Raw genomic sequence first — 11197 nt, forward strand, 5'->3', positions numbered from 1 at the left:
TTTCCCTTTGTAAAGCGAAGCATGTTCATCATTATGGCTTTATCTGGTGTAGGAGAGCTGATCTGTGCGTTGTCACCGGAACTGGAGGTGACACTTGCGGAAGGTAGAGCACTCGCCTGTTTGCTTGTGTCACTCCCTTGCTGTCTGCATGAGTGAGACTTCGCTATTTTGCCGTAGACTAAGGCCCCATTCACACTGAGCGATTTGCAAATCGCGCGATTTGCATTTTGCACAATATCGCGCGGTTTGTCGCGTGATATCGCGCAAATGGTTGCATTGAGCAAACTAGAAGCGCAGCAAAATCCGCTCCAAAAAAGGGTCCTGCTCTAGCGACGCACGAGTTTGAATGGGGCCTTATGCTGTTTAGAAGCAGTTTCTGCGGCAAGGGAGCGACACATTCAAAGCACTTTCTGTGCATATTCTATCAGTCCTGTCACTGCTGACTTCTCAGTGACAGGATCGCAAGTGTTGCATTGACGTAAAAGATGATTTCCAGTCACTTTGGAGAAGTTACTTCTTTTATCTGTTGTCTCTTGAGTATTACCCATTTCCTATAGTATGCAAACAAAACAAGTTTACATGTACTTGCATGTGACCATACATCTATTTTGGCTTCTAATTTTTTTTATTTTGCTTTTTATGTCAGCATTTGAAGTGAATTTCATGGATGATGTTGGCCAGACCCTTCTGAACTGGGCTTCTGCTTTTGGCACACAGGAGATGGTAAGCATTCATTTCATAAAGTTGTTAGCTGATAAGATGCCTCTGGTTGTAACTCTGGATATTATTTGTAGGTGGAGTTTCTGTGTGAACGAGGAGCAGATGTAAATAGGGGGCAAAGGTCATCTTCACTGCATTATGCTGCTTGCTTTGGACGACCTCAGGTGGCAAAGGTAGGAAGTTATCAAAGTGAAACAAACCGCTTTCCCACCAGGCTGAGCCCATCATAAAGAATTGGGTCAGCCGAGTGACACGGCTTTAGGAAAGCCTTCCAGGGCAGCCGGAGGTTTCAGTGGGCAGATTAAATCCACATAATGCATGTGACCTCTCACTTGACATTGTGATCTGACACCATATTGACTGCTAGTATGATCTGCAGAGATCAGCAGCAAGCAGATAACAGGGGGGTGTTCATATTTTTAATTGCCATTCCTACAATATAAGTGACCTTAAAGTGTATTTCCACTTTTGCAACCAAACTGGGATGGCACCTATTTTATATTTGTTACATGTTCCCAATTACATTGCAAGACTTAAAAAAATAAAAATGCAGCCTACTTTTTTAGTTCATTGTGCTAACTCCATGACTGAAAAATCCTACTTAGTTCTCACATTCTTGGGAGAGCTTTGTTTCAAATATCCATGTCTGTTTTGGCAGATTTCATTATCACTTGTAAACGACATGAGCAGTACTACCCTGAAGGCATTGTATGTTAACCACTTGAAGGACCGGGGTGTCTCACCCCCTTCCTGGCCAGGCCATTTTTCAGTATTCAGCGCTGCGGTACTTTGACTGACGTTTATTCCGTCATGCAACGCTGTACTGATACGAATTTCATTCCATTTTTTGGGGACACATAGAGCTTTCTTATGGTGATATTTAATCACCACTGGGGTTTTTTTTTTTTACTATATAACAAAAAAAGTACCCTAAATTTTGAAAAAAAACATGCTTCCCTATAAAATGTTATGAAACATTTATTTTCACCCCAATTTTTTGGTATAATATAAAAGACTGGGTCACGTCGGGTAAATAGACACTAAACATGTCAACCTTTAAAAATGCGCGCGCCCGCAAAATCGCAGAGAACTACCTCAACCAAAATTGGCCATAGGCGACACTTTAAAAGTTTTTACCGCTCATCAGTTTAGTGTTATCAGTGATTGATGGCCCTAAAATTATTGTTCTCACTGCGACGTTCGCGGCGATATGTAACATGTGCTGCATAATGGGCGCAATCGTCGTTTTCGTACATAGGCGCACCCGACGCATGTTTGCATGTGTATGTGGGGGGGGCGGGGGACTTTAAAACATTTTTTGTGTTATTTTTTTTAATTATTATTTGTGAATATTTTTTTTAGCTTCTTTATTTTTTTTAATGCTGTTATTTTTTTTTTTTTTTTACTTTTTTTAGACAACTTTATTGCTATAACATAGGGGATTAAGAAATCCCCTATGTAATAGCCAGTTCACCAAACAGGTCCTCTTTATGGAGACATCAGGGGTCTCCAAGACCTCTGATGTCACCTAGGGACCCCCACAGAAGCTGATGAAGCAGAGATCTGCTTCATCAGCTTCTCTCCGGTGTTCTGCACCGGAGAGTGACACTGAATGCAGGAAGTGATGTAATATACATCACTTCCTGCATTCGGGGACAGGAAGAGAGATCAAAGGGAAATCGAGTAATGATCTCCCTTTGATCTGCTGTTAGAGCGTCGCCGTGCCTGTCCCACCTGCACCGGCCACATCGGATCACGGACCGGCAGCGGCGACGAGGAGACGGTGGGACAGAGGTACGGGGGGGTGGGGAGGCCGCACACCCGCAGCTCCTGCAAGTGATCGGGCGTCTCTAGAGACGCCCGATCGCTTGTATGTAAACAGCCATCGCTGGCTGTTTACATGCTCACAGTTTCCCCTCTCGTTTGCGCGCTGAGTGCCGCACACGAGAGGGGGGAGGGGCAGGACGTCTTAAGACGCCCTCCCGCTCCTAGCAGACTCCCGTCCGGCCGTTCACAAACGGCCATGGATGGAAGGTGGTTAAAGGATCGTTAAAGCCTCACCTGTTTTTGCATATATTTAATGCTAGCAAGCAGTATATATATGCAAAAACATTAAAAAAAACAAATAGGTTTAGGCTAGGTTCACACCTAGGCGACACCTCACTGCGTGGCAATCGTGCACGATTCCGTGCGTCAGGAGTCCCCAAGATGTGAACCGATCGAGCTGTGGGGGCCATTATTGTCGAATGGCACCCCAGTTGCGCCAGGCGCATTGGGCAGTTTCCCGCCGTGATTCCGCCCGTGCTTCCAAACATGATCACGACTAAAACAGCCGCCCGTCGTGTATCGGAAAAAAAGGTACATGTACCTTTTTTCTGCGATTGCTGTTTGGATGTCACCCCATTGAAATCAATGGGGCAGCGTGGCAATCGCTGCCTGCATTGTACAGGACCACATGATGCCGGGACGCGCTTCCCGGGTGTCGTGCGGGGTATTGCAGGTGTGAACCTAGCCTTAAACTTAACTGTGACTCTGTTGCGTGCTCCCGTCCGAAGATCTGAAGATTCTCGGGCGGCTGCAAAGGATCATGGGGTGAGTGCACGCGCAGTTCAGATCTTCGGCACCGCGAGAAGAGAGACACAGGGTAAGTAAATGCAGCAGCGCGCACCTGCACAGACTCCGTGGGGCAGGAAGAGACAGGAGTCAGCGCTGGATCCGAGGCCGGCACCAGCGCTGGAGGGACTCCTGGAAAGAAGAAGATGATTGGATCAAGAGGCATCATTTTAAGGCAAATCCTTACCCCAGCATTTGCTAGGGGGGGGGGAGGGGTGATTTTTTTGCTTTAACGTCACTTTAATGAGGAGGTGCTCAGTCTGTCCTAAGTTTTTCTATTAGCTTGCAAAGGCCTGCTAAATAGAGCGATTTAAAAGGTAGTAAATCATTGTTAAACATTTTTTTTAGGTATGCTGTGTGAATAGGAACACACAACAAACATATAGTGCGGGTTTGTCCATTTTGACTGCAAAACTGGAAATACACTTTAAAACTCTCTTTAAAAACCTCTGGGAAAAAATACTACACTTGCACTACATGTGTACTAGCTGACATATGGAAACTTGCTAACAAGGGTCCCCAAGACAAAAAGTGGGAGCAGATCTCCCTAATTGGGACACAGAGTAATTAAAATATAATAATAAGCCAAAGCTAAAAGCTCTACTTTAGGTACTAGTGCTTCAAATAATATATAACTTTTACTTCAGACACTTCTACGCCATGGTGCTAATCCAGACTTGCGCGATGAGGACGGGAAGACTCCTTTGGACAAAGCAAGGGAGCGTGGACACAGTGAGGTGGTCGCCATCTTACAATCTCCAGGTCTGGTGAAATATTTCAGCAACAGTTTACTTTATTCTTCAGTTCTTGTAATCTGAATGTTCATGAAACGTTTCTTAATATCACATCTGCTTAGGTGACTGGATGTGCCCAGTGAACAAGGGAGATGAGAAGAAGAAAAAGGACTCTAATCGAGAGGAAGAAGAGTGCAATGAGCCAAGGGGTGACCCAGAAATGGCCCCAATTTACTTGAAGAGGCTGCTGCCTGTTTTTGCTCAGACGTTCCAGCAGACAATGCTTCCATCAATCAGGTGCTGTTTGTTAGACATTCAACTATTCCATGAGCTGCCATCCACTTGAATGGGATTATCATGTATTTGACTCAGCAGATTTCAAAGACAATGGTTGTACTAATATGAGCATGAGGGCACCCCTTCATTCTTGTGTTAAGTCAAATGACACGGAGCACTTGGGGCTGCATGGCCTTTTTGCATCATGATACAGATATGGTCTTGACTTCTCTTTTACGGTTAAAGGAGAACTATGGGGTGAGTGAATTACACTCATCCTCATAGTTAGAGCTGACATTGAAACTCTCACACGTCGGCTCTATTGATCGAGAAGTGAGTAAAAACATACCGCCGATCCGCTCACTTCCCGTTCATCTACCTGTAGAGAGCGGTGACGGACAGTCACTGATCCCTGCAGTGGTTTCCCCCCTCCCCTCTCTGATCCTCCAGCGCTGACTGGAGGGATGGACTGTGGAGGGGACGGTCATAGCTGGCTCTGCCACTAGATAGGCAAAGCCCGCTGTCAATCAGCCAGCTGGGTAGATCTTGACCCGGATGCCGTGCTCTCAGCATGTAGCGGGCAATAGCTCGCAATATGATGAGTTTTGGGTCATGGGAGGACACCGTGTATGTCCCCCCATAACCCTGAGGAGAACTATGGAAAAAAACTGTTGCGCCATAGTTCTCCTTTAAAGAAACAAAGATAGTAAAGATAAGGTGTTACTTTCTAAGAAGCCCCTTACCTTAAAAGAGAACTATGGGGTTAAGGCTTTTCCCCATAGTTCTCCTTAGGGTAACGGGAGGACACAAACTAGCGTCCTCCCGTCACCCTAGGCTCAGTATACCGCGAGCTGTAGCTCGCGGTATACTGAGACGCCGCAGCTGAATCGGATCCTGACAATTGTGCCGGGATCCGCCCAGCTGCGTGACACGCAGAGCCCGCTGTACCCGCCCCCGTCCGTTCCGCCAGTCAGCGCTGGCGGAGCGGGGAGGGGGGAATCCAGCCCCTCCCCTGTCACGGCAGAGAGCTGTGACAGGATCGAGTGGTGAGCGAACGCCGGTATGTGTTCGCTCACCTCCCGATCTACTGAGCCTAACTGTGACAGTCTCATTGTCACAGGTCGGCTAGAACTATGAGGTGAGTGAAAAGCACTCACCTCATAGTTCTCCTTTAATTAAGATACTGACATGTGCATGTTAATTTGTGCTGGATGCTAGGATTTTGACTTCTGTTTCAATTTGATATAACAGGAAAGCCAGCCTTGCTCTAATCCGAAAAATGATCCATTTCTGCTCTGAGGCACTGCTAAAAGAAGTGTGTGATTCTGATGCTGGACACAACCTTCCCACTGTGCTTGTAGAAATTACTGCTACAGTTCTGGATCAGGAGGTGAGTGCACTTATCTTAAAGTTGCCATATAAATGGCACTCAGTCTTGTGTATCGCATATCTGTAAGCCTACCCCTGATTCCAGGTTGACCATTGGGCGCCATACAGAAATATTTTAGAAATAGGGGTACAGCTGCTATTTTATGTTCACGTTCATTATTTTAATTGTCTTTAGGATGATGATGATGGTCACCTTCTGGCCCTGCAAATCATTCGGGATCTTGTAGATAAAGGAGATGACCTCTTTTTGGACCAGTTGGCAAGACTTGGTGTAATAAGCAAAGTATCAACTCTAGCTGGACCGACCTCTGATGATGAGAATGAAGAAGATCCCAAGCCGGAGAAGGTGAGTGTAGTTAGAAATAAACATTAGACCTTTGCATGACTCTCTATGTACATGCTGTTTATGTTACTTTCCTTTTTAAGGACAAGTTAAACTCTATTGCCTATCATTGCCAGGATGATGAGCCACAGGACGATGCCAAAGAACTTCAACAGGGAAGACCATATCACTGGAGGGACTGGTCTGTCATCAGGGGAAGAGATTGTTTGTATATCTGGAGTGATGCTGCAGCCTTAGAACTCTCTAATGGCAGTAATGGTTGGTTCCGCTTCATCTTGGATGGCAAACTAGCAACTATGTATTCAAGTGGAAGTCCTGAAGGAGGCTCTGATAGCTCAGGTTAGTTGGTCATTCTCTAATGTTCTTTGGGAGACACAGCAGACCGACTTGGTATTGGCTATGTCTTAGGAGGATAAACGCTGAGCAGAAGAGTATGCTCCTTACTCTGAGGGCTATACCCCCTGCACAGGAAGTGAGGACTTTTTTTTTTCAAATTGGAACTGCTTTTTCTCCTTTCCAGTTGGAGCTTTAATTCTGTTATGGACCCCAAACTCAGAACTTCACTGCCGGCACTGTTAATGTCTGCATTGGCCACCTCCAATCCCCCCCCTCAGTGTCAGGCTGAACTCCCAAGTCTGGAGATTTACTGCAAGCTTACCTGTCCTCATCATGTGCTTATTGCGTACCAGTTGTTTGATGCTTTCTGCTATTATAGCCTATAACATCTCTTTTCTTTTCTTTCTCATAGAAAGCAGGAGTGAATTTCTAGAGAAACTACAGCGAGCACGTAGCCAAGTCAAACCTTCTACTTCCAGCCAGCCTATTTTGTCAACACCTGGACCAAACAAGTTGACAGTGGGAAATTGGTCTCTTACCTGTTTAAAAGATGGAGAGATTGCCATCCACAACTCTGATGGGCAGCAAGCAACCATACTCAAAGAAGATCTTCCAGGTTTTGTGTTTGAGTCTAACCGTGGAACCAAGCACTCCTTCACTGCAGAGACCTCACTTGGTAAGTGTTGCATACTAGGAAAAAGGAATGGCTCCGAAAAAATGAATTCTTCATGTGAACTTTTTCTTTTGCCGCTCTTTGCCAAGCTGAATTTGGAGCAGTGGTTATATGGGCACTCACAAACCACTTTTGCTTTAAAGTCTATGAAGAAAAAGAGCTGCAGCACCACTGTATCCCTGATATCATAGTTTATTTCTAAGCCAAAGCATCAGAGTCTGCGTTTGGAAGGAGATGCGTCCATTTGTTTCAATAAACTATTGATGTCTTGGATTCAGTGGTGTTGTGGCTCTACTTCTTCTTTTTGAACGTAGGGCGGATCCACCAAGAGCCGGAACATCCGCAGCCAGAAGTTATATGAGCCTGGAGCGGTAGCTTCAGCATATTGCTGCCTTTTTTTGTTTTTCAAGATTACAACTTGCGGTTGCATTGTTTTTCAGGTTCAGAATTTGTTACTGGCTGGACAGGGAAGAGAGGTAGAAAGCTCAAGTCCAAGCTGGAGAAAACAAAGCAGAAGGTACATTGCATTAGATTCATCTTAATCTTTTAATTTAGATCAACGGTCAGATTATGCATTAGGATGAAGTCGTTAAATCGGTCACACTACTTTAGTAAATAGCCATTTGTTTTCTTCAGTAACAATTGCATTCTCCTAAATATTTGTGTTGTGTCTCGGAAGGTGCGGACAATGGCAAGAGATTTGTATGATGATCATTTTAAAGCAGTGGAGAGCATGCCACGTGGTGTGGTGGTTACATTAAGAAATATTGCTACACAGCTGGAATCCTCCTGGGAACTTCACACAAACAGACAGGTCAGTGTATGCTGGGTGGAGTGAGTACATGCATGCATGCATGCATGCATGCATTTTCCGTCTTTAGAGGATTTTGATTGTTCTATTTTACACTTCAGTATGGGATTCTATTATCCTACTTTATGCTGAGACATGTTCAGATGTTTATATATGGGAATAAAGGCATTTGGATTATATGTGCTTGTTATATAATACATTTGGTGATTCATTTCTCTTTATTTAAATCCTGTCCCGTGTGTCTTGTAGTGTATTGAAGGAGAGAATACATGGAGAGATTTAATGAAGACAGCCCTGGAGAACCTCATTGTGTTACTGAAGGATGAAACTACCATATCTCCTTATGAAATGTGCAGCAGTGGTCTGATCCAGGCCTTGCTTACGGTGCTGAACAATGTATGTGATTCAGAAAATTTATTTTTCTATAATAATGGTCAACTTTCTTTATGTCAATTTGGAAAAGCATGAGTGTCAAAGGGAGCCAATGACAAGTGAAACAGGAAACAGTCTTTACTAATTTGTCCCAAGTCAGAGGTGGGAAGCTCTCCGACATCTCTCTGCCTGGTCAGGGTGGGGACACGCTCCTTTTCATATGGTGTCAAATAGTACCTATGGGGGTTTGTTAATTGAAACTTGAAGACTGAGTTTACCTTTTTCTGCCACGTTTCATGTTACAATCATATTTCGGGTGTAACATGAAACATGGTCAGATCACACACCATCTGTTTCATGGCTTCGCCCACACAGCTGTGTCATCTATTCACAGATCCTTTCACAGGATGTGTGAATGGAAAACCTCCATTCATACATCAGCCACCCCATCTCATCAGCTATTGCAGCAGTGGGCTTGTTGTCCGCAATGGAATAGAAGTGCGGTAACCTCACCCCACTTGTAGTCTACTGACACTTCCTCCCATCCCTGTTACTGAATGTCCGTACTGAGGGACAGCTGGAAGATCCTGCAGAAGTTAAAGCATTGCACCTGCGATCCACTGATCACCGTTGCAATGCCTTACTGGCTGCAATGCAGTAAAATAATGAATGCTTATTTTTTTCATGAATATGTGTGTATGTATTTTTTTTTTTTTTTTTACAGGTGGACTTTACCTTCGATGCTAGTTGGAAAACTGTTTTAACCACTTGAAGACCAGGGTGTTAAACTCCCTTCCTTGCCAGGCCATTTTTCAGTGTTCAGCGCTGCGGTACTTTGACTGATATTTATTCCGTCATGCAACGCTGTACTGAAACAAATTTTGTACCATTTTTTGGGGACAGATAAGACTTTTCATCAGGTGGTATTTACAGACGCCCGCTGGCTGTTTACATTTCTGACCGTTTCCCCACTCGTGTGGGCGCCGCGCATGAGGGGTGGGGGGTGGGTGGAATCACGTTTTAAGACGCCCTCCCGCTCCTATAAGACTCTTGTTCGCCCGTTCAGGAACGGCCATGGACTGGAGGTGGTTAAAAATATCAAGTAACTCCGTTGATGAGGCATTAGCTTTTAGACATAGGAGTTCTTTGAGCTGTCCTCAGACTAAAGGGCAAGCATAAATCTTTAAAGGAGAACTATGGGGTAAGTGTTTTCCCCATAGTTCTCTTCAGAGTCACGGGAGGATATAAACTAGCGTCCTCCCGTGACCCAATGCTCAATATATCGCAAGCTACAGCTTGCAGTATACTGATACCGCCGCAGCCGGGACCGATCCGGACATTATTGTCGAGATCCACCCAGCCGCGTGAGTGACAGCTGGCTCTGCCTCTAGTCAGTGCTGAACGGAGACTTAGTTTCAATCAGAAGTAAATGGGCTAGGGTTACAATGAAGGATCACTGTTGGGAGACAGTTGTCACCTCATACCAGGAAGTGCCAAATCAAGGCTCTTCATGGCAGGATAACCAAAACGGTGCAGATTTGAAAAGATTGAAAACTTTTTAAAATGACAACATATTAAAACGTATGTCAGATTTAGTGACTGGGTTTACGTATACTTGAATTAGAAATCTTTTTTTTTCCTCTTAGAATGAAGAGTTTGATCTCAAACAGGACTGTGGACAATTGGTGGAGAGACTGAATGTATTTAAGACTGCGTTCACTGAGAATGAGGATGATGAAAGGTGTGTAATATTGAACAGCCTAATCCTAAACAAATAGTAACGCTACATTTCGGGCAAACCATTCTAAAAATCACAGATGGCACATGAAGAATTTAACAAATACCTGGTCAGCTTTTTCTGGAGAGTTTTTGTGCTGTTGAGCATCAGCTTTCTAAAAGTGCTTTATCATTCCATTGGAATCGCAGACATTTCTTTGTGCTACTTCTGCCAGACAGTCTTGAGAGTCGAAGGAGACTCTCATATTAGAAGTGTATAGGAAAAGGTTATAAGGATTTTCAAACCAGTAGCTGTGCTGGTAGGATATTTGCCAAACCTCTGTTAAAATGTTTGCAAAGTTTGTAGGTTTTTTTCACTCTTTTTGTTTCGTAGTATACAGAATAGAATTATTGATGAACAATTTGTTGCACATTACATTCAGATTAAATATAGTTCCAGATTGAAGATTGTCTAGTTTGAAAAAGTATTAAAGGAGCACTATGGGGTCAGGGCTTTTCCCCATAGTTCTCTTACGTGATCCGTCCCGTCTGTGGCGTCTCAGTATACCACGAGCTGTAGCTCGCGGTATACTGAGACGCCACAGCCGGGACGGATCACGACATTACTCTCAAGATCCTTTGATCCAGAGGCAGAGCCAGCTGTGCCCGCCCCCTCCCCCGTCCGTTTCGCCAGTCAGCGCTGGGGGATCGGACTGGGGAGGGGGAATCCCTGCAGGGAGCAGTGAGTGACAGTCACGGCTCTCTGCAGGTATAGATTGTGAAGTGAGCGAGCGCTGGTATGTGTTCGCTCACTTCCCGATCTACTGAGCCGACCTGTGTTTCATTGTCACAGGTCGGCTCATATTATGAGGCTGAGTGAAAATCACTCGCCTCATAATTCTCCTTTTTAAGTCTTTTAAAAGCCTGTTCACACACTACTGTTTTTTGCGATTGCACTGGACCAAAATGCAGGCATTGATGTGCCACGCGTTCTGGTTAGGGGGCGATCGCGCTGCGGGCAGGGGGGGCATGTCTGTGGTGCCATTGATTTGGAAGCACTGCGATGCCCCCTCCCGCCCCAGAATGCAGGGAAGATTTTCAAATGCGATCCAGTGCATTCCAGCAGCTAACCATGCTGGAACGCACTGGAAATGGTGGGAACAGGCCCTGAAGCCCCCTTTTTTTTTTTTTTTTTTTTTTTTTTTTTTTTTTTT

General features: G+C 44.8%; 1 protein-coding gene across 4 annotated transcripts in view; it reads left to right on the forward strand.

Moving 5' to 3' along the window:
* HECTD1 (HECT domain E3 ubiquitin protein ligase 1) overlaps positions 1-11197 on the forward strand; it is a 71189-nt gene that overhangs the window by 29640 nt on the left and 30352 nt on the right. For all 4 annotated transcript variants that reach the window (XM_018554161.1, XM_018554164.1, XM_018554162.1 and 1 more), the window contains exons 7-18: positions 647-723; positions 795-893; positions 3981-4095; positions 4190-4364; positions 5595-5733; positions 5908-6078; positions 6192-6414; positions 6824-7087; positions 7525-7601; positions 7764-7898; positions 8145-8291; positions 9914-10008. In XM_018554161.1, the coding sequence (XP_018409663.1) occupies positions 647-723; positions 795-893; positions 3981-4095; positions 4190-4364; positions 5595-5733; positions 5908-6078; positions 6192-6414; positions 6824-7087; positions 7525-7601; positions 7764-7898; positions 8145-8291; positions 9914-10008 (1717 nt within the window). The remainder of the gene's footprint in view (positions 1-646; positions 724-794; positions 894-3980; positions 4096-4189; positions 4365-5594; positions 5734-5907; positions 6079-6191; positions 6415-6823; positions 7088-7524; positions 7602-7763; positions 7899-8144; positions 8292-9913; positions 10009-11197) is intronic.

Source organism: Nanorana parkeri, unplaced genomic scaffold (assembly GCF_000935625.1).
Source record: "Nanorana parkeri isolate BGI_ZX_2015 unplaced genomic scaffold, ASM93562v1 scaffold144, whole genome shotgun sequence".
Lineage (NCBI taxonomy): Eukaryota > Metazoa > Chordata > Amphibia > Anura > Dicroglossidae > Nanorana > Nanorana parkeri.